This window comes from Peromyscus maniculatus, chromosome 16 (genome assembly GCF_049852395.1).
Source record: "Peromyscus maniculatus bairdii isolate BWxNUB_F1_BW_parent chromosome 16, HU_Pman_BW_mat_3.1, whole genome shotgun sequence".
In the NCBI taxonomy this organism is placed as follows: domain Eukaryota; kingdom Metazoa; phylum Chordata; class Mammalia; order Rodentia; family Cricetidae; genus Peromyscus; species Peromyscus maniculatus.
Genome location: NC_134867.1, coordinates 34,899,860 through 34,927,508, shown reverse-complemented (window position 1 = coordinate 34,927,508; position 27,649 = coordinate 34,899,860). Strand labels below are relative to the sequence as shown.

Genomic DNA, 27,649 nt, shown 5'->3' with positions numbered 1-27,649 from the left:
ACTTCTACTCTGCTCATGTTTCACCCCACAATCCTGACACTGAACTCCTGAAAAATGAAAGATGCTGGGCCAGCAAGATGTCACCAAGCTTGGAGAGAATTGACTGATGCAAGTTTCCTCTGTCCTCCACATACGTGCTCACACACACACATGCACATGCACACGCACATGCACATACACACACAAATGTTAAAAAAAAAAGTAAAGGATTTTTCTATGCAATACTGGAATCAACGGTATGCTTAAGTTGCAGACACCAATTTGGTTGGAGACCAGAAATTGTTAAAGATGCATATAATAAAAAAAAAAAGTACTTGGATGAAAACATAGTCTGGTATAGCAATATCCTCCTGAATGTTTCTTAGTGTAAGAGTTGAGATTTTTTGGCCAGAGAACTTAAAATAAAACAGATACAAGAGGTCATATCATCTCTCCTAAGAAAATGAAGGACCTTGCTGTAATAATAGGCCCATGTGAAAATAATAAAAAGACTATGGCTATAATCCAGAGAGAATATCAGAGTTCCAAAACAGAAACACCTGAATAATCCCCTTACTATAAAATCACACAGACACATTCACTAATGCAGCATTCTAAGTGTGGGGGCCTAAAGTCTTTGGATTCTGTTCTAAGCATAACGAGGAAGTTAGAGCTGGAGGCTCAGCAAGAACAATTTCTATGTGACAATAACTGTCTTTGCTCAGCTATATATTTTGTGTTGATATATGATCCCTCCCTTGGGGCCGCCCTGCATCCTGATGTAGAAGCCTCTTTTTAAGGAAAAACTCCAACCCCCTCTCTTTCTCTCTCCACTCCCACGAGGTGTGCACCCCTTGACCCCCTCCCTCTCCCTGTCCCTCTTTCTCTCTCCTTTCCTATATTCTCTTCGTCTCTCTATTATAATAAACCACTTCCACATGGATGTAGTGTCTGGGTTGTGAATGTCCACCGGCCGCCAAGCCCACATCATAGGGTGGGTTACCTGCCAGCCTGCCACTGCATCTGCCCAGCATGCCAGCATGTTTCCCTGCAGGATACCCTCCACATCCCCGCATAATAATGTATAACATTTTGACTAGAGTAGAGTAAGCATTCTGAAATTCCAGACCATTCTAAGAACTCTTTCTTCTTCCCTAGACTGTATTTTTGTTGAAAAGGGACACTCGTGGACTGTCAGAGTGTGTTGGGTAGGGTTTTGGAGAGAGAGTATCTGGGTCTTCAGTCACCATGTGGCATCCACTGAGACCTGTACCATGCTTGACTTCTGAAGTGAGGTTGTAGCAGACTTTCTTTTGGGCCACCAACCAGCTCCCAAGTTATGACACAGAAACGTATTATTACTTATGTGTTGTTTTTTTTTTTTTTTTTTTTTTTTTTTTGGTTTTTCAAGACAGGGTTTCTCTGTGTAGCTTTGCACCTTTCCTGGAATTCACTCTGTAGACCGGGCTGGCCTCGAACTCACAGAGATCCACCTGGCTCTGCCTCCCGAGTGCTGGGATTAAAGGCATGCGCCACCACCGCCCGGCTGCTTGGCCTTATCTTATGCTTGTCCCATCAGCTCTTATAACTTATTTTAAACCTGTTTCTCTTCATCTATGATTTGCCTTGGAGCTTTTTACCTTTCTTTCATTCTGTATGTCCTACTTTATGTCTGCCTGCCTGGCTGGAGGCTGGCTGGCCCTGAGCGTCTCCCTCTTTTTCTCCCTCATTCTCTCTTCTCTCATCTTGAGCCTAGATTCCTCCTCCTACTTATTGTCTCTGCCTGCCAGCCCTGCCTATCCCTCTACTGCCTACCTATTGGCCATTCAGGCAAAGCAACACATCTTTACATCGTTAAACAAATGCAGCATAAACCAACGTAACACATCTTTACACAGTTAAAGTGGTACTCCACAACACTAGGGCCTCCTTTATTCCCATACACAAGGACGTTGTATGGTGTCCGTCTCTCCTGGCCCAGCAGAGCAAGCAGCTACAGAACGGTCCCAAGCCCTTCACTGCCTTCCTACAACTCGTGAACACGGGGAAGAAGTAAAGTCTTATGGACTGAGCCGGGAGGAGCAGAACAGGATAGGGCCACCTGGAACAGGATATGATGTCATACTTTCATTTCCTCTCCACTGATAGCTGGGAGTGCAGGGGAATCTGGCTTTGCTGCCTTAGGACACCTCTCCAGGGATCAGAGGCTCCAGTCTCTGTGGTTTTCGGCTGTTTTAGTCACAAGATGATGGCAGGGAGAAGTCACACCTTTGTTTGCCCTCTAACTACATCTACAACTGTATCTTCCCCTAACAGCGGGTGCAGAAAAAAATGATTACGGCAACGTTGCTGTCAAAACCACAATGCCTTTCTCTATCTCTACTCTTTCACTGTTCTCATGCAGAACACTGGGGAAAGCAGGGTGGGGGAGGGGGGACAAGCAACAGGAGACAGGAGGAGAATCTTCAACACTACCACATGTTGCCCAGCTGTGTGATGAAAGCCTTACTGTGGTCGTCTGCTTTTTAAATGCTTTCTAAACGCTGGTGTGTGCTGCATGCGACACATATTCTGATCATGTTATGTGAATTTGGGACAGGTATAAAAACCCTTCTGGTCATTGCCATCACATGGATTTTCCTCCATCTTCTGCAGTAAGAAAGGGTATCCAACAAAACACTAAAAGGCTGGGAAACCAGTGCCTGTGAGCTGCAAGCAGAGACTGCCACTTTGGCTGAATGAAGCAGGGAAGGAGTTCACATAAGAGCTCTGGAGAGGCCAGGAAGCGTGGAAGGCTACAAAGTCAAGAAGATGCTCTAAGACCTATGGAGCCCAAGACAGCAAAAGAGCTCTTCTCCTGACCACTAGGTGCCATAGCTGGCCCACTGAAGCCAGAGGGCATCTAACCAGACTTGAGGTTTAGAGGAATCCATACAAGGGGCAGACAAAGCAGAAAGCCCAGAATCCAGCAAGAGTATGTCATGAGGCAATCACAGTATATTCACAACAATTACTAACCTCCACTGTTATTCTACTTGGCCTCTTTCTATATTGACACATTCTCAGCTGTCAGAAGACTAGTCAGAGCTGAAATATTAGGCTGAATTACACAAAAGTTTTATTTTCTTAAGTTAAACTACTTGAACATTGGCAAAGTCCTATGGCTTAACCATACTAGGGTGGGCTAATGTAATCAAATTTTAATTATGCCAGGGGATTCAGGCATAATTTGAAGATTGGGTTCTTAGTCTTTACATCGTAAAGAATTATCACTTAGAAGAATTATCACCCAGGGAACAGATCCAGCAGAAAGATGTGGACACACAAAGCCACTTGCTAATTTTATGTACTGAGCACATACCCCAGGCACATAGGCGCAGTATCTTCTAAGGCACGTGCCCAAGACACAGGACTCCTGGTACTGTGAATTACCAGGAACTGCAGTGGACAGAAAGGACTCTAGCTAACAGAATCCACACAGAGGCAGCAGGCATCTGAGCTACTCTTTGCTAGCTGCATTAGATCATTACATATGACTTTTTTTGATAGAATAATCAAGTACATCTAAAGAAACATTTTTAAATTTACTGGTTTTAGTTACATCCGATTTTGACCTAACTTCCCTCATAACTCTCTAGGCCTAAAATCTTTGACGATATTTATTCACAGTACTCTTAAATATTTGTCACAGTGCATATTTAATTTTCATTAGTGTTTTCTCTGTACAGTATATTTTCTAGGTGTATAGAAAGAGGGCAAAGGAATGTCTTCTTTCTGAGGGGTATTGATTTTGTTCCTAATAGCAGCATAATCTATTGCTTAGCCTGAGTACTGGGTAGTGATTATGCATATATCACTTTTAAGATAAAAGTTTCCACTATGTGAAAATTACATGTCATTTTCCATCTGTGTTAACTTTTATTCTGGAGGGGAACTCATGAATAATGAAAGAGGCTGTCAGTTCTTCCTAAGTAACACAGAAATTCCTTCAAGCACTAAATTGAAAATCACACAACAAATATATCAGGCATCCTTCAGACATAAACTCTGTGTGCTTCCTAATATATAATATATAATTTATCTCGGAGATAAAGGTGAAGAGAGTTGCCTGAAGAATAATTCATATGAAATATGTTTTATGGGGCAGTAAGATGCCTCAGTGGACAACTGGAGTTCAAGTTCTGGGAGCCACATGGTGGAAGGCCGGAACAGACTCCTGTGGGTTTTCCTGTGTGTGTGTGTGTGTGTGTGTGTGTGTGTGCGCGCACACACACACACACACAAATGCAATCAAATATTTAAATACATTTTTAAAATACTAGAAGCCCTTGCTGAACATTAAAACAATTTAATAAACATTTTGATGAACCTAATAAAAACAGCTTTATATATTTTTTTAGATTTTACGTATTTATCTTTATATGCATTTTACTAAAATAAAGTGTTTAAAATTGTGGCAGTAATAAATTCATACTTAAAAATAAAGAAGTCACTAAACATTGTTTCAAAGGAAACTATTAAACTGATTTTTAACAGAATCCTATATTTTGGATCACATACCCTTTTTTACAAACCACATATTTCCCTTTCTTCTTTTTTTAACATTTCCTAAGGCTGTTTATATGACAATACTGTAACTGGGACCTAAGGAATTAGGGTCCCTGACAGAAATACCATGCTAAGAAAGAAAGCAGCCCAGCCCCAAAGCCCAAGCATCAGGAAAATGACTCCTCTCCCAGGGGAAGCGTAATCTCCCAGCAGTCCCCAGACGGGCACACTGGCACCAGCACATACTTCCTAGCTTTCCTTCACCTTTTCTATACTTTTTTTTCTAACACTTCTATGAATGTCATAATGAAGCCATTGTTTTGTATTATGACATAAACAAATTAGAAAGTTTATTCCCTGTCAATTTTATTCCTCTAAAATATCTGGGGGAAGATCAGATGAAGAACTTTCTCTCCACGATTTGGTGCAAAGTTGTAAATACACTCATCTTTTTATACACGTGTGCTGATTAAGTATGTGCATATGTTTGTAGGTACACATACAGGAATGTGTATATATGCAAACTTATATACATGTCTTTTCCTCTTAATCTAAGCTTGTTTGGGGGCCCAGAGCCAAGCTTTACAGCCAAGGATCAGGAAAAAAAAAAAAAGCAGTGTCAGGGACAAGGACAGAATCTCTAATTAGTGGAAAAATATAGACCCCCCCCCATAAGACAGGGAACTAGATCATCTTACAGTCAGGTTGCCTAGTAACAGGGCATTGAGTCAGAGTCCTTGACCCTCTCACCCTGTAAACATCCTATACAAACATCCTGTTAGCTTGCCCCACCTTATGCAGATGGCAGCTTCTTGCTCCCCCCACCCTGCAGGAACTATATAAACCCTTCTGGAGAAAATAAAGTTGCACCTTGATCAGAATCTAGACTTGGTGTCTTTCCTTTGTATCTCCTGTCCCTACATTCCCTCCTTAGGGTGGTCGAGAACCCAGAACCCGTTGTAGCCCTGCAGGCGGGGCAAAGCACATAGGACATTATCTGATGGTGTCTCCCAGTTGGAGAACAGATATTTTAGAGGAATAAAATTGACAGGGAATAAACTTTCTAATTTGCTTATGTCATAATACGAAACAATGGCTTCATTACGACATTTTCATTGTCATACTTACACTATTGTACTCTACTCTTATTTTCTACCATTTCCCTTCCCTGCCTTCCTCCTTCCCTCAGGCTGGTCCCCTTCACTCCCACAGCGGTCTCTCCTGTTGCCTTCCAATCACCCAGATTCTATTCCTGTGGTGGTCTGAATGAGGATGTCCCCCATAGGCTCACCTGTTTCAACAGTTGGTGGCACTGTGTGGGGATGTTCAGGAGACAGGGCCTCCATGGACAAAGCATGCTGCTAGAGATGGGCTTGGAGAGTTTAAAGACCTGGTCCTTCCCAGCTCCCTCTCTCTGCTACGTGTCCACCACTGAAGCCGCGAGCACTCGGTTTCCTGCTTTGGCCCCCATGGCACCTGCTGCCATTCCTCTTATCCCTCCAGAACCCTAAGTTCAAATAAACTCTGGTCTTCTATAACTACAACCACTCTCCTCTGTTCCTCCACCTGCCTGTGAAGTCTCTCCCTCTGCTGCTCATTTCCTTTGCTACACAAATCCTTTTTAATTGCACTCAACCCCATTGGTCAGTGTTGGGGGTTGTTTGCTGTGCTGCTGGAGCCCTTTTCAGAGGCTCATTACACATGTGTAGATCCTGAAATGTTTTGACTTATTCTTCTCTAGCCCTTCAGAATTTCAGGTCTTCTTTAGGGCCTTTGCCCCATTTTGAGTTTGCAGAGCATGGTGGGGATTCAGTTCTACTTTCATGTGTGCCTAGCTGGTTTTCCCAACACCAGATACTTAAGAGGCACTCTTTTCCCCAAATACATGTCTTTGGCACCTTTTCAAAGATCAGGTGGTTCTAGCTACATGTGTTTTGAATCCTTGACCCTCTATTCCATTCCACTGAGCCCCGAATCTGTTTTATGCTCGGATCTTGCTGCTTTTGCTACCATGACTCTATAGCATATTTTAAGAACAGTATTGCAATGCCACAACCAGTGTTGTTTCTGCTTAAAATTGCCTTGGCTACTGAAGGGAGTCTTTCGTGCTTTTGTGAGTTTCAGGCTTTTTTTCCCTAGTTCTGTGAAGAATGTCATTGGAATTTCACTGAGAACTGTGTTAAATCTACAGGTAAGCTTTGGTTTTTAAAAAGCCATTTTTGCAATATTAATTTTGCTGATCCATGAGCATAAGAAGTCTTTGAATCTTCTAATGTCTTCATTCCTTGGTTAGGTTTATTCCTAGGTTGGGGGTTGGAGTTTTTTTCATTGTTTTATTGTGTAAAGCTATTATGAATGTGGCTTTTTTTTTCTGATTTCTTTCTCTGCAAGTTTATCATTAGATTGTTTCTAAAAAGTTTCTAATCACTGAGTGGCGGTGGCACAGGCCTTTAATCCCAGCACTCGGGAGGCAGAGCCAGGCGGATCTCTGTGAGTTCGAGGCCAGCCTGGTCTACAGAGTGAGATCCAGGACAGGCACCAAAAAAACGACACAAAGAAACCCTGTCTCGGAAAAAAAAAAAAAAAGTTTCTGATCCTATTTTATTTGGAGAAGGGAACTGTTGCTGCTGTTGAGACCAAGTATTATGTAGATCAGGCTGTCCTGGAACTCTTGCAGGAGGATCATGGAGTTCGGGCATTACAGGAACATGCCACCATGCCTCAGGCACATGCCACCATGCTTCAGGTACATGCCACCAGGCCTTGCAAAAACCACCAATTTCTGTATGTTGATTTGGACCTTCAACACAGCTGAAAGTAGTTTTCTAATCTCTAAATTTCTTAGCAGCCTCTGGATTCTCTGGGCTGTAGGTTCATGTCATTTACAAGTAGAAATATTTTGATTTCCTCATTATTTCTTGCTTGTATCCTTTCTATTTTGCTGTCGTGCTTCTTCAGGTAAGACCTCCAGACTATATCAAATAGATCAAAGTTGGCACCCCTGTCTCATTTCTGATGTTAGAGAACATGCTTTCAGATTTCCTCCGTGTGGTAAAATGCCTGTTATAGTATAGGCTTGCCATATACAGTCTTTATTATGTTGGGGCATATTCGTTCCATTTCCAGGCTTCTATCCTTCTGGGATGGCGCCTTTTCTGAATCCATTAAGATGAACATGCGATCTCTGCCCTTAAGCCTACTAATGAACTACATTATATTTGTTTATTTGCTTCCATTGAACCATCTTGCATCGCCATAAAGAAACCAATTTGTTCATGGTATATGATCTTCTTAATGCACTCTTGAATTCAGTTTGCAAGTGTGTGATGGATAATTTCTATGCTTATGTCCATCAGAACAACTGGTCTATAAAGTCTCCCTTTTTTTGTTATATCTCTATCTGGGTTTGATACCAGATAATAATGCTGGCTTCAGAGAATGAGTTTAGTAGTGTTTCTTTGGAGGAAATAAACTATAAGCAGTAAAGATTTAAGATGACTGAGGATATATTTTCCATTAATTTAAAATGCCCTGACCTTTGGGGCTGGAGGGATGACTCAGTGGGTAAGAGCACAGGCTGCTCTTCCAGAGGACCTGGGTCAAATTACTACCATCCACAGAGCAGCCAACAAACCACCTATCGCTCCAGTTGGAGGGGATCTGATGCCCTCTTCTGGCCTCTGCAGGCACCAGGCACACACATGCTACACAGACATACATGCAGGCAAAACACCTATACACATTTAAAAAAATTGTTTGGTTAGTTCTTTGTTTTTGTTTTCCATGACAGAATTTCTCTGTGTAATCCTGGCTGGCCTAGAACTCATTCTGTAGACAAGGCTGGCCTGGAACTCACCATGATCCATCTGCCTCTGCCTTCCGAGTGCTGGGTCTGAAAGTGTGCGCCACCACTGCCCAGCTAAAATTAAAATGATTTTCTTTTTTTTTTTTTTTTTTTTTTTTTTTTTTTTTTTTGGTTTTTCGAGACAGGGTTTCTCTGCATAGCTTTGTGCCTTTCCTGGAGCTCACTTGGTAGCCCAGGCTGGCCTCGAACTCACAGAGATCCGCCTGGCTCTGCCTCCTGAGTGCTGGGATTAAAGGCGTGCGCCGCCGCCGCCGCCGCCACCACCACCACCTGGCTAAAATTATTTTCAATGTCACACTAAAAAACTAGAGTTTTTAATTTGCATAAAGGTACTGTACTTGTAAATGAGTTATAAAACAGCCATCACCTAGTGTAGTGACAGTTTTATACGGATGTCTCTCTGTTTCACTGCAAAAGACATTTCAACTCAAAGATTATTTCAGCTGGGCATAGCGGCATATGTAGTCCTATCACTTGGCATGCTGAGGCAGAAGATCTGAACGTCAAGTCACTTTGAGCTACATGGCAAGACTCTCTCTAAAAAAGACTATTCCAAATAGAACTGACAGCTACAGCTTTCTTAACCTGTCAATCAGATCTGTTTGTGTGACTGATGCCAATGGTCTTAGCAAAGGCTACAGAGATTTGCCTGCTTTTCTGAAATGGGTGAGCTGCTGCTGGTTTTGGGCACAGTGCTTTTAGATTTTCTTCTTTCAAGGTACCGGGGACTGAACCAGGGCTCTGTGCATGCTGGGCAAGTGCTCTGTGACTGAGCTACAGCCTGAGCCCTAAATTTTTAAAAATGCATCTTTAAGTGTTTTTGCAGAAAACCTTTATAAGATGTGAAGGTAAACCCTCATGCTTTTCACACTGTTTCTCATGAACATGCGGGTCTCATATCTATAAATAGCACCCATAATTTGTCTGGAGTAAAGATGTGAGTGCACATGACTACCAACTAGTCAACACCGAAGCCAGCGCTAAGTACAGCGTAAGCACAGTCTACTTAGGAGTAAGACATTATCAAAATGGCTTCCCTTAGTTTTTGGTGGTTTTGCTTTGCTGTTTCAGTTGGTGTGGTTATTAGGTTATTAAAGTTTAGACTAGCCTCAAATTCACTATGTAGTCAAGGATGGCTTTGAACTTCTGATCTTCCTGACGCTACCTCCCATTATCCTAGGTTTACAGTGTGCACCACAATAAGTAGCCTTTAGAATTCTGTAATGTAGAAATCTAATTTTATAAAGTAAGTGGGGAAAGTAACAAATGATTTGTTTAAATGATGATAGTAGCTGGGCGGTGGTGGCGCACACCTTTAATCCCAGCACTCGGGAGGCAGAGCCAGGCGGATCTCTGTGAGTTCAAGGCCAGCCTGCTCTACAGAGCAAGATCCAGAGAAGGCACCAAAACTACACAGAGAAACCCTGTGTTGAAAAACCAAAAATAAATAAATAAATGATGATAATATCTATATTGTTTCTGATTTGGGGGATAATATCATCTAAAACTCCAACAATTACACTCTGTGGTAACTAAAGATCAAAATGTGCTACACAAGTTCTACCCCACTACATGAAGTTCATAAAAGAGAAGAGAGTCAGAATGTATACAATTGAGCTGCCAACTAATAAATCACTTATAGTAGTCTCTAAGTCCAAACTGCAGCACACTTATATAAAGCCAGAAGCCAGTTCTTTAAAAAAAAAAAAAAAAAAAAAAAAAAAACTTTGTTTCTGTGTATGTGTGTGCATATGCACATGTGTGGCCAGGTGTCTGTAAACGCTGAAAGGGGACAGAGGAGCCCTTGGAGCTGGTGTCGGAAGTGGCTATGGACCAACCAATGTGCTGTGGGAACCAAACTCAGGTCCTCCGCAACCACTGAGCCATCTCTCCTGCTCAGACTAGTCCTTTATGTTTAAAAATACTGGCTGCTCTTAATCGATTTACAGAAGAACTCTATTTAAAGAACGAAGTCAAAGCTTACTTAGGCATCTGCCTCTGCGTAAGGTCTTTTGAGTGAAGCGCAATTTATAACTCAGACTAAATAGCAATTATTTTTAGATTATATATTTTATTAATATAACTTTTATAAAATCTTTAAGATTGTAACATTCCTAAAATAACAGTGTCTAATTACCATCTTAATGTGCTCTAAAAATAACTAAAACTGGGTTGCTGAGTTACAAACACTCTATATACACACATAATTATAATTTTAAAAAGCATGAGTCATGTCTCTGTAACTCAATAATCTTGCTTTATTCATTTCAAAATAAGTTTAAAATTATAATTTTAATATAAGATTTATAAGAATAACTATTTTCAAGAAAATTTCTCAACTGTATCATTTGTAAGCACTAAAAACTAACTTATATTGCAAAATATATTTAAAATGTGATTGTTTACATATATGTTTTTTAATATATTGTTGTACTTTTTGAAAGTTACATGTGTTTATACAATGTGTATGGATCATATCTATCCACCACTTCCTCTCTCTAATTTTCCCTCATACCCTCCCATCTCCCTCCAAGCTTCATGTCTTTTAATTTTTTTGATATATATGTGCTCTTAATGAATAAACAGTAATTCTTCCATTCTGTATTCGGAGTCTACAGGCCTGTGTCATGTGCCTAAGGAATTCTAAAAATGTCATCAGTATAAACACAACAAAGCGATTGAAGCTTAATTATTGAAATGTAATTCCTGGTATTCTGTATGATTACATTCTAGGGAAAGACTAAACTTAGAACTTTTTAGATAATCCCTACTGTATTTCTCCTTGTTTTTACAATTTGTTCACTGTTAAATAGTGAGCTTTCTTTCTGGATGCTACTCCAACGGTGGCTCTTAGATGACACCTGATAGAACTATGTAGGTTTTACAGATAATCTGGTTTCAACATTGTCAGCATACACTGTCAAAATTGTGCATAAGGACATCTGTTCCAGGATGCTTGCTGGTGGCACACACCTTTAATTCCAACACTCAAGAGGCAGAGGCAGGCGAATCTCTGAGTTCCAGGACAGCCTGGTTTACAGAGTGAGTTCCAGGACAGCCAGGGAGACAGAGAGAAACCCTGTTTCCAAAAAAAAAAGCAGTAACATGACGATGCTAATGATCGTTTAATAATGGATAACAGACTACAGGCTACAGGTTAACTTAGTCTAAGAGCTACTCTTTCTATGGCAAGTTTTGAAAGAACATCCTTTGTTGCTCTAATTTGGCAAAAAAGAAATAAGGGAGCAGTGGAGGTTTTGTTTTCTTCTGCCTGCCTTTTCTTCCTATGTAAGAACAGACTGCCCACAGGGACCACACCAAACCCTCGCAAGGAACCCCATGATCAATGACTTCCAAGAACAAAGTTCATCCAGGGCTGGGGAGATGGCCCAGTGAGTAAAAACTCTTGCTGAACTAACGTGAGAACCAGGGTGTGAATGCCCAGCGTCGTGCACAGGCCAAGCATGGCTGCCTGTGTCTGCAACCCTAACATCAGCAGAGGAGAGAGGCAGATCCCGAGGCTCACCGGTCAGCCGCCTCGCTGAAAGGGTGAGCTTCTGGTCCAGTGAGACCATGTTTCAAAGCAGTAAGGCAGAGAGTGACAGATAATGGTAATTACAAAAATAATTATAATTATGTGTCCGTGAAGAGTTCAGTAACTCAGGAACCAGTTTTACTTAACTGTAGAATATGTGAAGGCAACAGGCACTATTTATGATCGCCAGGATCATAATTTTTATGAAAGTTGGGTCAATGAAACTTACATTCTAAAAATAATACCTTATTTAATCTGTTATAAATTGAACTTTACTCAAAAAGAACTTAAAAAGAGGCAGATACTGAAGTAAGCTTTAATTTTCTTAAAATCTAATTTCACTGACAGTTTTCTCTAGCCTCTGCATGGCATGTGTACTCACACTCATGTGCAATGTATGCGCGTGCACACACACACTCGGAGGCAGGAAGATGATCAAAACAGCCTATCAAAAGCAGTAACTAAAGCAAAGGGGCACAGAGGGGCAGTTCCTACGCATGTTACCCACCCTTCCACTAGAGGCGCTATCAGACGCTTCCAACCTGGGCTCCAGTTTACAATCTCCTCAGAGGATCTTTCAGTCACAAGCATAAAATGACCTCTTTCCTCTCACGCTTCAAGTGCTGGTGATAGGATCCACACCTTCATGAGGAACAGGCAGCCAACCAGATGGCACAGGTCCTCAAATCCAGACTGAGGAATGGCCCCAAATAAGGAGAAATTAGAACAGGGGTGCTAAGCCTGAGGACCCATGGGAAGAGCATGCTGGAAGTAAAAATGGGGGTACCTCCAAGTCCCTGCTTCTCCCTCGGGACCCTCGCCTCCGTCCCTGTTCTGGGAGTGACAGGGACCTAAGCCGAATTTACACACACATAAAAGTCCCGCCTTTGTCTCTCTGGCTGTCACACAGCTGTGGGCAAGACAGAGGCAGATTAAAATTGGTCTCTCACCAGTTTGGGCCCAACTGTAAATAAATTTATTTTTTTTAATTTTGATAAATGTTAATGCCTTTTTCTCTGAACCTGGTGACAACATTCAGACCCAGAATCAATAGCTACAGACATTATCTAAACCAAACTCACGTGTTAAATGTGAGCTAGGTGGTCTATAGCATACTCTGTTTTACTGTGTGGTTATAACAAGAATGGTTATTAAAGTTATCCTTAAAAAAAAAAATAACTGATCTGTGATGCAGTAATATGTCTTACAACACCAAGCAATCTCTTTCCATGATTTTCAGTTGGGAGATTCTTTCTAACGTCAGTGTAAGTTATCATACAACCATGTCACATATAATATGAGGAAAATGAGTAAGATTTTAGAATCACTCTTCAGTCACCCGACACTTCAAAGAAATCAAAGCAGGAAACGCTTTTTGTCATTCCCAGTGTTACTATTTTAAGGAGACCTGTTTCTACTACCTAAATCCATTTCATTTTTAGATGGTTTTCATAAGGGATCTGAATTGTGTTTCAAAATAAAGGCTGGCATAATGCTACGACCAACTTCAATTTAAAAACTTTATACTTCTCATTTAAAATAGTGTTAATTTATTACTATGCAAAACCATCAAACAAAATTTTAAAACATTTCATACTTTCTTTTTTTTATTATTTTTGGGTTTTTTTGCTTGTTTGTTTGTTTTGGGGTTTTTTTTGTTTTGTTTTGTTTTTTGAGACAGGGTTTCTCTGTGTAACAGTCCTGGCTGTCCTGGAACTCACTCTGTGTGACCAGGCTGGCCTCGAACTCACAGAGATCCACCTGCCTCTACCTCCCGAGTGCTGGGATTAAAGGCTTGAGCCACCACTGCCTGGCTAACATTTCATTCTTAAAAGCAAGTCTTCAAAATGACAGCTTCGTGTAATGAATGTCATCCCGTCTACCACAGGCAAGCGCAAAGAAGCCGTCAGGTCACACACTCTCACCAGCCCAGGTCTGCGTTTCAGCTTGTGTTCTTGAGCATACCCAACTCTGACCTTATAGACTATTAGAAATTCTCTCAGTCCTGGTGTTGGTTACTTGTCCCATGGTTGTGCTAAAAGACCTGACAAAAACTACGAGAGCCAGAGGCTTTACCTTGGCTCCAAAGCTCGCTCTGAACCGGTGCGCTCACACGGTTTGCCGGTTTGCCGTTCTATTAGCGCAGTAAGCAGGAGTCCCAGTATGGCTGAGAAACAAAAAGCTTCAATAAGTGAGAGGACATGTCAGGATGACAGCAGAAAGGGGAGGTGGGGGTAACAAAGCCAGACGCCATGAACGAGCAATGAGGGAAGGCATCTGTGAGGTCAACGCAAGAACAAATTGATGAACGGCTGCTGGGACCATCTTTTTGCACTCTGTGATGGTGTGTCCCTGTTTACATCACCCACCTAAGGCACCTTCTGATTGGTTTAGTAAAGAGGTGAACAGCCAATAGCTAGGCAGGAGAGGATAGGCGGGACTTCCAGGAAGAGATAGGAACTCTGGGAAAGAATCTGAAGAGGAAGTCAGATGGATCTACAGTACTGAGGAGCGGTAATAAGCCACGTGGCAGAACATAGATTACTATAAACAGGTTAATTTAAGTTTTAAGAGCTAATTGGGAACAAGCCTTAAGGCAAAGCTTGGATAATTATTAAAAAGTCTCCATATCATTATACGGGTGCTGGCAGTTCAAAGAAAGAACCAGGAGACTGGGGTGGCATCTCTGGGCCTTGGGTATGATGGATTGAAATGAGCAGCCTCCCCACCAACAGAAACTGCCATTCTAGATTTAAAAAAAAAAAACAAAAACAAAAACTGGCTTTCAGCTAAGCCAAGAAGGTAAGTGAGTATTCTCAGAAAATGTCTGGGGAGCCCAGCAGCTAATTTAAAAACGGACAGATTACCATAAAATTACGCAGCATAGAATCTGCAGTCAAAGTGCCAGGATTTATACACGGCAGCTCCGCCCCTTACTAACAAGTTCCTCTATCCGGCAAGCGAGGGCGATGACGAGCCCTAAGTCACAGCTGTACTGCAACTAAATGAATTCATCTTTGTAAGCTGACTACAGAGGCTGGAGAAAAAGCCGGAGGTTAAGAGATCCTACTGCTCTTGCAGAGGACCCAGGTGCTGTTCCCATCACCCACATCCGGAGCTTAACCCCAGATACAGCGCCCTCTTCTGGCCTCCACACACATGGTTCGTGTACACGTGTACACACACACACACACACACACACACACACACACACACACACACACACATCAAAGGAAAATACAATGAATCTTTAAAAAATATTTTTAAAGCCAGGCAGCAGTGGCACACGCCTTTCATCCCAGCACTCGGGAGGCAGAGACAGGAGGATCTCTGTGAGTTCGAGGCCAGCCTGGTCTAGAGAGTGAGTTCCAGGAAAGGGCAAAGCTACACAAAAAAACCCTTGTCTTGAAAAAAAATTTTTTTTTTAATTTGAGATGATTTAAAGAAAAAAACCACAAAGGGAGTTCATTCCTACGTCTGACTGAAAATCAAGTAACTGAAAGAGAGGACGAGGGAAAGGGTTAAGAGAGAAATGAGGACAGAGAGAAAGCACGGAGGGTGTCGCACGCAAACAGGCAGAAATGGAAGCGCTGGCTCAGGATGGCTGCAGGCAGCCTGCTCTCTGGTACATGAAGGAAGTGTGGCAAAGTTGTCCTGACATGTCCAGGCCATAGGGTAAAGGGTCGGCAAGCTCCGGAGACACCGGCAGACAGGAAGTCCAGACCTTCCTGAGGTCACACGGCAGCCTGGGCAGGCCCAGAAACGCTGGGACGGAACAAATTCCTTACAAGGAACCAGAAATAGTTTGTCCTCTCCATCTTAGGGGAAATGACAGTCAAAACAGGAGAAAGCATAATGCTCAAATGAGCATCCTAAAGCCTTTCATTTTCTCTTTTATGAGAGAAATGTACTTGGAATCATTTATCATACTAACCAGGGGCACTTTTCTCATTTTGAACAAAAGTATGCAAAGACCATTATAATTCCAACCGGCTAAAGTTTCAGCAATCTCTCAATCTAATAACCTTCTTAACAAATTGCATTTTGCTTAAGAAAATGAACAAAATTCTATATCCATTTTTATGCAAAAAGCTTTTCAGAGCAATTTCATCATTGGAAATGTAAAGAAATGTCATATGAATTCAGTTTTCTGTCTCTTCATAATCTCTAAGGCTACAGGATCGTGCTAGGAAAGGAGCTGGTGCTGTTTTACTCTAGGAAACAAGATCAAGGTAAGAAGATGTGACCCAGAGCCCCTGAGGTCAAATACTGGCATGTGTCCAAGAGCCCCCCACAAACCCACAGGTACATGAAGGAACGCGAAGATGGGCTTGGCCTCTTCATGACTCCAGCACAAAACAACCATTCAGATCAGAAAAACAAAAAGAATTAGTAACAGCATATCTGCTTGTGTAATTCAAGGCTGATGGGGAAGGGGGCGGGGGGGGGGGGGGGGGGGGGGACAGACACAGCCCATTGTTTACTTACGTCAATGGCTTAGAATTCTATAACAAAAGACAAACTAACAAGAAAAGCACACAGTTTTATTTAGTAGAAGTTTTATGTGACTTGGGACACACACAAAAAAAACTGAGGACCACCCCCCCAAAAAAGCAGGTAACTCCTGTGGATTTCTTTTCATGTATTTTATGTATGTAGTGTTCTGCCTGCATGTATGCCTGCAGGCCAGAAGAGGGCATAAGATCACATTCTAGATAGTTGTAAGCCATCATGTGTTTGTTGGGAATTGAACTCAGGACCTCTGGAAGAACAGCCAGTGCTCTTAACCTCTGAGTCTTGGCTCCAATCCCAAACTGTGTGTCTTTTAAGGTGGGTTTAATCAAGTGGATAGTTACAAAGAAGTACAATTAGATGCAAAGTGTGACTGATGGCTGGGAGAACTTAGCAAAGCTTCTCTGTGTCCCCATGCCTGCAGAGAAAAGGGCATTCCTTTCCTCCAGATACAAGGAAGGCAACCTCTCAAATTTAAGCCAGACAACCCGCTTCCATGGATGGTTAGAAAATTCTTTCTAAGTTCTTAACCTTCTTCAGAGGAAGGGCAGGAGGATAGAGAATGATTTGTCAGCTTCTCAAACTCAGTCCTTAGTTTAAAATGCTTTTGGAGATGGAAGAGATGGCTCAGTGGTTAAGAGCACTGGCTGCTCTTCCAGAGGACTCAGGTACAGTTCCCAGCACCCACATAGTGGCTCATAACCATATGTAACTCCAGTTCCAGGGGATATGTGATGCTTACTTTGACCTCCATACACACCAGGCACACGCGTGGTGCAGAGACATACATGCATACAAAACACCTATGCACATAAAGTAAAAATAAATTAATCAGCCCGGTGGTGGTGGGACACGCCTTTAGTCCCAGCAATCGGGAGGCAGAGACAGGCAGATCTCTGTGAGTTCGAGGCCAGCCTGGTCTACAGAGCAAGATCCAGGACAGGCACCAAAGCTACACAGAGAAACCCTGTGTTGGAAAATTTAAAAAAAAAAAAATTTAACTTAAGAACTAAAACTTCTCTCAATTAAAATTAAAATTAGATAAATCACACTATTTACATCCTTTACAAATTCTCCTGCTCTCTATTATGTCTGAGTAGCTCTGGCTCCATTGTTCTGAACAAAATTTTAATATTCCTATGTAGGCATAAACACACACACACAAACACACACAGTTTATAACAAAGTTTTTTAATGATCTCCTGATAAAACATATTCTTCTGAAAGTTAGAATACACCATTTGAACAAATAGTTAGATATACTATAAAAACAAAATTATGCCGGGCGGTGGTGGCACACACCTTTAATCCCAGCACTCGGGAGGCAGAGCCAGGCGGATCTCGGTGAGTTCGAGGCCAGCCTGGGCTACCAAGTGAGTCCCAGGAAAGGCGCAAAGCTACACAGAGAAACCCTATCTCGAAAAAAAAAAAAATTATTACTAAATTAATGCACTGATACCATTAGATAGCTAGTCAGCTATCTGCAGGCTTAGGGAATATTAGGGGGCAGACCCCATCTCATAATCGACAGCCTGTATAAACAAGGACTAGAACTCCGAACTCTGTTACTATTGGAGGAATGAGACCTGAGTCATATCTGTGGCCCCGGGAGGGAATATGACATCCTGAACTGCCGCAAAGGTCATGGGTCACTATCTAAAGCTGGTTTCATGAGCCCTAACCCTTATAAGGTTACTATCTGGAAGATCACCTGATAAAAAGCAAGGATGTACCATCGACTCTACCTAACAGGGTCAATCACCTAGACAGGAAAATCCACCAGGAAGCTGGCTGGTGCAGACCTTAGAAACCTGCCTAATGTGCAGATAGGACAGTGGTCCCTTGGCCACTGCCCACCCTCATCTTCAGAGGGCTTCACATTACTCTGTAACAAGCCTTACCTACCTGTGTGTCTTCCTTCCTTGGCTTCTTTCAAAAAGATCAGGGAACTGAGGGAGACCAGAAAGAGATCCTGGTAATGATGCTGTTGGACTCATATAACCTGATCCTGAAGATTTCCTTTAAAACTAAATCTAGAGACTAGGGGTGGAACTCAATGATAGAACATACACTAAGAGGAGCCAAGGCCTCCATTCGATCCCCAATACCAAAAAAAAAAAAATTCAATGACTATAAAGAAATAAAATACTGAAAAAAATGTCTATACTTTGACTACATGAGTATGTCCATAAATGGGGGTGCCAAGTAAACTCCAGTGCCAGGCGTTCCCAGTGCACCGCCTAGTCCTTGACAACTGGCATTGTGGCACACATATATAATGTCAGCAGTTGGGAAGCTGAGACAGGAGGATTGCTTCAAGTTCAGAGTAGCCTGGGCTACCTAGTGTCACGCCAGTAGGGGATACAGAACAAACAAACACTTTTCTCAAACCAACAACGTAAATAAACAAAATCTGTTGCTTCAATATGTAGATAAATGAAAATCTCCCATGACTATTAAAATACCTAGATTTCTTACACGTATACATGAAAACAATAAACAAAAGCAACAGTACAATGCTCACATAACAAGTTAAAAGTGAGTTTACCAAGCGGTAATGTTTTCCCTACGTTTTCTATCCTCTGTAATGTTTTGCTGCAAGTTTCAGAATATAAATACTTCTAAGCAGTAGTCCCTAATGCATCTGGAAGAAAGAAAGGAATTACAAGAGCAGAGGCCTTTGCTAAAATGACAAATGAACATCCATCGGTTCCTGTTCCCATTAAAGCTGGTGAGATTTCACATTCTTCACCACACAATGGAGCTTTCATCAATGCTGGAAAATACTTTTGTGAGAAGATTTGCAGAGAATGGATGGAATTCTTAATGTTGCAAGCACCCATTGAATTATTGAAAAGGACAATGACTGAATGGCTAATTAGAAATGTTTCAGTGATATTTATATTACAAAAGAAAAGATTTAGGTCTAGCATTTTCTCTTGAGTAGTCAGTCAGAAAAAAAATACATTAGGGTTGTTGACTGTGGGCATCAATTCTGGAATGCTCTGCCCTCAAAGCTCTTAGACATGCCTTCCCTTTGGCCAGCTAATGCTTCTTACATCCTACTTGGCTTCGAAGTGTTATTGTTTGAATGGTTGCTTGTGCATACTTCAGTGTACCCTACCCTAAAACAGGGCTTAAGATGACTCCAAAGAACTGGATAGCATGATAAATGATGAGAAAATAAGGGAAAAGAAACAAAGGAGGACTCGAACAAGAAAGACAGGTCAAGTGTCCTGCAGTCTAAATTAAAATAAGTTAAAGCCTAAGCCTTCTGACAGCAGAGCCTTTCTGTCTCAGGAAGCATGAGCTAATCATCCAATAGCATCATATCAAAAATGATTTGTTGGAAGCCGGGCGTGGTGGCGCACGCCTTTAATCCCAGCACTCGGGAGGCAGAGCCAGGCGGATCTTTGTGAGTTCGAGGCCAGCCTGGGCTACCAAGTGAGCTCCAGGAAAGGCGCAAAGCTACACAGAGAAACCCTGTCTCGAAAAAACCAAAAAAAAAAAAAAAAAAAAAAAAAATGATTTGTTGGGATCAGAGAGATGGCTCAGTAATTAAGAGCACAAGCTATTCTTCTGGAGAACCAGGGTTCAATTCCCAGCACCCACAAGGCAGCTCACAACGGTCTGTATTTCAAGTTCCAGTTGAATCTGTCACCCTCATACAGACATACATGCAGGCTAAACACCAATGCACATGAAATAAGAATTTTTTTAAAAAACCAAATTACAAGAAGCCTGTTCTTTTTAAAAAAAAAAAATTTAAAGAACCCAGTTTCGAAACTGAAATTAAAAAATAAATTCTGGTTGGGGTGGAGATATAGCTCAGTTAGTAGAGGATCTGACTAGCACACACTGGTTCAATCTGAGCACCCATAACCCAGGCATGGTGATGCATGTTCTCAACTACAAAGTGAATATGAGACCAGCCTGGGCTACATGAGACTCTGTCTTAAAACAAGAATATATTTAAAAAAACAATTTTTCCAATCAGCTTTTTTGGTTATTTCACATTTACTTTTAAATACATAAGTAAACTTTCCATAAATCATGTACTTATAAAGTCTTAAAAAGAAGGCAAAACATTTTAAAGCAACTTTGCCTTATCCCTTCTATAAAGACACGGTTTTATGCAAGTAAGTATGCAACTTGCTGATGGTCTGGTTTAGTCTAGAAATGTATTTCTCATGGAGTGTTAAGAGATGTTTTCACAACAAATGAAAAAGAAAAGGGAAAAATGAAGAAAGCATCTGACAAATTCACCTAGCAAAGATATAGTTAAAATATTCTCTCCACAAAAGGCTAGCACATATCCTAGGGTAGGTTGTTCGCATTCTTATGATTTCGTTGCCATTATCAATGACGGCCCATTAGAAAATTCGGTACTTCAATGTATCTCCTTTTATTTTTTACATTTATTTACATGTGGGCATGTGCACACACTCACACTTGAGCACAGTGACTATATGGAGGTCAAAGGGCAACTTGCAGGAGTCAGCTCTCTCCTACCATGTGAGCCAAGAGGATCCAACTCAGGCAGGCTTGGTGGAAAGCGCCTTGACCCACCCGGCCATCTTACTGGCCTCCATTATCTACCATATTTTTATACTGATACTTTATCTGGTAACCTTACTGAACTCTACAATGAGCTTTAATCATTTTGGTCTTTGAATTTCTATCACTTGCTCCTCTTTGTGAAAATAGAGGGAGAAGATTCCATTAGCCTCTGTTACGATCAATTCCCCTGAACTCTCAAAATTCAATATAGTGTTCTCTGGCCATCACTCACACTTACAGCTTTCTCACTGGTAGGCTTCTTTCTATTAACACTAATCTCCAGACCTCTTGCCCCAGTCTTGCAATATCAACCTCCCCCGACTTTATTTCTTTCTCTAATAGAAACTGGATAGCGTAGCATCAGACACCGTCCAGCACTCATCCCAACACCATCCCGCTTTATTTCACATCTGAATAGAAATTAGGTAACACAGCATCGGACACTGTCCAGCACTCTCTGCCCAGTGCCCATGCTCTTTTTAATACCTCTGCACGTAAGGATCAAGTATACATTCATTCAGCTTCCTCTCTCCATTCCATGCTCAGAATAGACCCAAGAAAATAAGAAATGATGAGTCTCTGGAATGTCGTCCTAAACACACTTGCACTGATCTGCCATCCCATCATATACTGCTTCATAAAATTTTCCTCTCTACTCCCCTTAACCACTATTTAAAGCTTTCACCATTTTCCTAAAATGATTTTTTTCACTTTCTGTGTTCCCTTATGGTATGAATTTCCTTTTACCGATTCTCCTGGGTTTGCAATTTAAACGCCAATAAAACTGAACTCCAGGCTGGGAGGGTGGCTTAGGCAGGATGGCGCTGGCTGTGCAGGCCTGGTGGCCTGCGTGGAATTCCCAGAGCCCTTGTAAAAGTGAGAGGAGAAAACCATCTGCACAAAGCTGTCCTTGACCTCCACACACGCAGCGTGGCACATGCAGTCCCACACTCAGACACAGACAAACAGACAGACAGACAGACAGACACAGACCCAAATAATAAATAAATTTAAAGATAAAAACTGAACTACCTGAGAGTCCCTAAAGATGTCTTGATTTCTTTGCACACAGTCTTCCTCTGCCTGCCTTCTTTCATTTTTCTTAACCAGAATGCTTGTTAAGTACCTTCAAATCTCAGCTCAGTGCTCTATCTCCTGTGAAAACTTCAATACATAAGGGTCTCCCGTATGCCTTTAGTACTCTGCACCCACCTCTAGGTATAAAAATCACCACGTCCCTCCACACCCTCTCACCCATTTGTTCCTGTATAAGACTGCTTCTCAGGACCAAGAATTTCAGTTCAGTTCACTATCCCAAGCACCTACCCGGTGCTAGCTAATTATATGTTAAAGTAATGAATAGTTCCACTCAAGTGCAATTCCTTGAGTCTGGCATTATGTAAAAGAAATGAATTTAGAGAAAATAAATTTATCAAAACCTTAGTGAAGATGAATGTGGCTGTTTGACCAATAACATCAATAGCAAATTTTATATTCATAACCCAGGTAAAATGCTCTTATGTAAAATATATTCCAAGTAAATAAAAGAAATCTTTTACTGAAAGATAAACAGCTCTTTGGGGTTTGTTTGTTTGTTTGTTTGTTTTTGTTGTTTGTTTGGTTTTTTGAGACAGGGTTTCTCTGTGTAGTTTTGGAGCCTATCCTGGAACTCACTCTGTAGACCAGGCTGGCCTTGAACTCACAGGGATCCGCCTGGCTCTGCCTCTGGAGTGCTGGGATTAAAGGCATGCATCACCACCGCCCGGCTATGGCTCTTTGTTTAATACACCTGAATGGATAGCACCTGAATGAACTGAAGCTATATGCCAGACAGTACTAATGGCACCGCTGTTAATGCCATTCTATTTTAACAGATACCTGAGTGAGGAGAAACCCTATGAAAACACTGCCATTCACAAAACACTAACCTCAAATACTAGAAAACATAAAAGAAAAACCAACAGTGAAAACTGACTCCACTCCACCCGCCCTTCCACTAAAGTGTGCTTTTGAATAAGCAATTATTAATGCACAGAGGTAATATAATATGAAGAATGAAAGCATATCCTAAAAGGTCACAGACAACTTGGTATTCTTTTTATTATGTTAAAACCAACTAAAATAAATATGCACATATTTGGGGGAAATACAAGGAAATAATAGACACCAACTTCAGGATGATAGCCAAATTAAATGGAGGCAGGCCAAGGGAGAGACCGTAAAGACAAGAGTTAGCTGGAACCTGAACTTTCATTTTGGTCCTAGATGTTCAGTTGCTAAATTCTCTTTTAAATAGGTGGTTTAAAGGAGAAGAAACAAAGTAGGTAGAGTGGTTAAGAGGGAGAGGAAAGAAAAGAGGATTAGAAAAGAATAAAGATGGGGGGGAAACAAAACCTCAAAAGATAAATGTAAACCAAGTATAGACCCAACACTGATAGTGTGTTCAGACCAAGGATGAGGGACCCTACAATATGATTGCACAAGATAACATTACAAGCACTGCTGGGAGTTTGTAGGCTAACACCCAACCTGTCAGTCACCCAACCTGTCAGTCACCCAATCTGTCAGTCAAACTCAAAATTCACCCACCCATTCCGTCCTCACTGTACTGCAATTGAGTGTATCAGCTGTAAATGACCTCCAATAAATGTGTGGCCTTTGACACTCGGGAACAGACATTCTCCTCAGCAAACCATAGTCAAAAAAGGAAGAGGGAGCTATATAAATGGAAATGTGGCTGATTCATTGACTGACTCTCTGTAATAACGGTGACAATTCCCTCAAGCCTCTGAATAGGAACATGGTGACTGTCATTCATTCATTCAATACTTATCAAATGCCAATCTTAGTCAAATCTCATGAAAAACAAAGGGACCCTTTGAACTTGTGGTTCATGCTTGAATCCAGTTTTGTATCTTCTCTAGAAAGCTCCAGAATTAACAGTGCCCTCAAGAGAACTTACCACACTTTTAGCCACTACTGAAACAACCAACACCCGAAGCAGTTCCCATGCAGAGTGAGGTTATCCTGGCCCTCCAAGTTCAAAGACACCAAATCTCTATGACAACCACTGGAAAACCACACATGCGATTGCAGGAGTACAGTGCTGTCTGCCCTACCTGCTATCTCCGTAAGTGTGTTGATGTGATCTCCATCCGCCAGCTTCACAAAGCCAACCTGACTGCGGAAAGTGTCGATCCCTTGGAAGGGCAAAGTCAAGTTCCTCCCTTGAAGGATTTCCTCAACGAATGGCTTCAATTCCAAAAGCGCATCAGTACCACTAGTGAGAGACAATATTTTTCAGCAATATGATAAGTAATAAAATAGACAAAACCAAATAAGAAACAAAGAAATCCACTTTTAAAAGATAAGTTTCATATATTTATATATTTCAAAGTTCAAAATATCTTTTAGATCTAACCTGTGGTTAAGACCAATATTAGTTTTTAAACAACTATAGAAGAGGTAAATTAAATCTTTTCCTAATTATAATTACCATTAAAGACATAAAAGCAATACTGTGGTGGTTTGAATAGGAACGGCCCCCACAGACTCAAGTGTTTGAATGCTTGGCCCATAGGGGATGGTACTATTAGGAGGTATGGCCTTGCTGGAGGAAGTGTGTCAGTGTGGAAGCGGGCTTTGAGGTCTACTATGCTCAAGCGACACCCAGTGTCAGGCCACTTCCTGTTGCTTGCTAATCAAGATGTAAAACTCTCAGCTCCTTCTCGAACACCATTTCCGCCTGCCTACTGCGTGTTTCCTGCCATGACAATAATGGACTAAACCTCTGAACTGTAAGCCAGCCCCAGTGAAATGCTTTCTTTATAAGAACTGCCGTGGTCATGGTGTCTCTTCACAGCAACAGAAACCCTGACTAACTGAGATACTACTATTTCATTATTCATCAGGAAACTTCTAAGTCAGATGTGGTAGCACATGCCTGTAAACAAAGCACCCTGGAGGCTGAGACAGGAGGACTGCGAATTTGAAGCCAACCTGGACCACATAAGACCGAGAGCACAGTAAGACCTCGACTCAAACAATAAAATTAAAAATTAAAACAAGCCGGGCGGCGGCGGCGGCGGCGGCGGCGGCGGCGGCGGCGGCGGCGGCGGCGGCGGCGCACGCCTTTAATCCCAGCACTTGGGAGGCAGAGCCAGGCGGATCTCTGTGAGTTCGAGGCCAGCCTGGTCTACAGAGCGAGCTCCAGGACAGGCACCAAAACTACACAGAGAAACCCTGTCTTGAAAAGCCAAAAATAAATAATAAAAAGAAAGAAAGAAAGAAATTGCTAATCAAAAAAAAAAAAAAATGACTGGTGTTACTCAAAGTTCTGGAGTTATAGCTCCGTTGTAGAGTACTCGCCTGCTGGGTATGAGAATCTAGATTCAACTCCAGTACCTCAGGGAAAAAGAGACCTACAACTCAAAAACTCCTTATTTTACTAATGTTTTACTAATGATATATCTCAAAACAACCTACTACCTATGAGACCTTTGTTAGGTTGTGGGAAGTGTTTAAAACTTTGTTTGTTTTTATTTGTTTCTGGGGGTGGCATTTTGAGGCAGGCTGTCATGTGGAGAAGGATGACTCTGAACTTCTGGGTCACCCTGCCACGACCTCTCAGGTGTTAGGGTGACAGGCATGCACCCGGCCTGTGTTTTTCAGGGTAAGTAAGCACTCTACCTGCCAAATCATGTTGGCAGCCCAAGTCCTAGATTTTTTAAAATCAAAGTACTAATGTTTACTCAAACAGGACTTACTGTTTACAATGAATTCTACAAAGACTTAAACAGGCATTATCTCTTAAAATACAATGTCTTTATTAACATGGTTTATTGTACCTGGACTCAAAGTGTAAGCTTAACTGTATTCCCCAATTAGAACTAAATGCTTGTTACAGCTGTTTAGCCTATTTCACTTATGACCACCACTTTGTGTTTCAAATCTTTATTCCCCTTTATATTTTAAGTTAGACACTATCAAATATTGCATGGTCTTAAATGTATGATCAATTACATCTTGAAAAGAATTCTGGTGGATGCACCTTTTTATGAAAATAAAATTAAGACTCACTAGAGGGCAGCAATTACTTAAAAAAAGAAATGAGCACGGGCAGTCTGGAGAGGGTTTTCAAATTTCCTTCTAACAAAACCATCGTTGAATTATCCTGTTCGCCAAACACATAAGTGAGAAGAGAGATTTTTGTGGTGCTTTCATATTTCTAAAGCAATCTTCACACCCAGCTTTGAACTGACTCCATTGGTGTGTTTCACAGTCATGTTCTAATGACGATGAAAAACTACAGGACTATATGTAGATGTCAACACGTCTCCACATCCACATCCTGAGTCCAGTGTCCCTAATTGCATTCAGGGCCATAGGACATGTGGTCCACACTTCGAATCAAATACTGCCCTTCACTGAGTTCTGTGAGGCAAAACATTCACGCACAGAGCACTCACGTACCTACCCTAAACTGAGGGAATTCAAGACATCCAGGCTGCATGGAACTATCAACTAAAACAGGTCATGACGAAGATAAGGCTTTTCCAGAAAGTAATGACTTCTGCAGACTCCATGTGAAGGAAACACAGGTGACCTAAATAGTGCAGGTTTTCAATTGTCTGGTTGTCTACAGCAAAATATTTACCTAATGAGATGCTATAGACCCAAAGGAGTCAGAGGGTCTCTTGGGGAACGTCACTAACAGATCCTTTTTAAAGCAGGGCATCTTCTCAAGAGTGCTTTGCAAAAGACTTCTTTATATTTAAATAAGGGATTTATTAATTTTAAAAGAAAAAGTATATCCATGTACAAACAGACTTCTGAAACTGAATTCAGGCCAAAGGTTATATTTAAATTGAGATAGGACAACTATCTTACCAGTCAGCAGCTACTTTTAGCCTAGTACATTTCTACTTCTTCTCTGCTCTGAAGACACAAAAGGACCTTACATGATATCTACCCAAACCAATTCATGATTTTAAAAATGCCTCTGCAATGCCATCCACTCTACTGATGAATGCTCGACTAACTCCTAAGATAAGATGCTACACTCGGAAGAATAAAAATGAATATGGCCTGGCAGCTGATAATCTAGATACCTAGCATACTATACAATATTGGATGAAGAACAAAAAGGTTAGCTTAGAGGCTTTTTAAAAAAATTGTTCACATAAAAAAAATTGTTTCCCCAGAAAATTTCATCCATTTGATTCTACTGAGCTGCCCAACAGAGGCTGCACCATGGATCACACATTCTGCTCCTCCAGAATGTGGACCAGCTTCATGAAACCAGATGAAGACCTCAGAGAAAAGACCAAGCGCAGAGGGATCCTCTCCCCAGGCTGCCCCTAGATTTGGCCCAGAGCAGAGACTCCTCCCTGGCTCCCTAGCCTACCAGTTCTTCCCATAGATTTCAGACTTACCGACACCCACAACCCCGTGAGCCAATTCTGTAAATAAATCTCTCCATATACAAAGCCATCTACATGGACCGAGAATGGATATCTGTGTAGACACACCCGACCTGCTCTGTTCTTAGAGAACCCTGACTCATCACCGGTCCAAACACACAGGCTAAGACTCTTCCTCTTCAATTACACTGCCCTTGGGCCACATCTTTGGTTTATCCTCTCTGAAAA

General features: G+C 41.5%; 1 protein-coding gene across 4 annotated transcripts in view; it reads right to left on the bottom strand.

The window, feature by feature from the left end:
- The window catches only part of Akap7 (A-kinase anchoring protein 7), a 141,183-nt gene that overhangs the window by 83,990 nt on the left and 29,544 nt on the right, over nt 1–27,649 (bottom strand). For all 4 annotated transcript variants that reach the window (XM_076552618.1, XM_076552616.1, XM_076552617.1 and 1 more), the window contains one exon: nt 24,119–24,279. In XM_076552618.1, the coding sequence (XP_076408733.1) occupies nt 24,119–24,279 (161 nt within the window). The remainder of the gene's footprint in view (nt 1–24,118; nt 24,280–27,649) is intronic.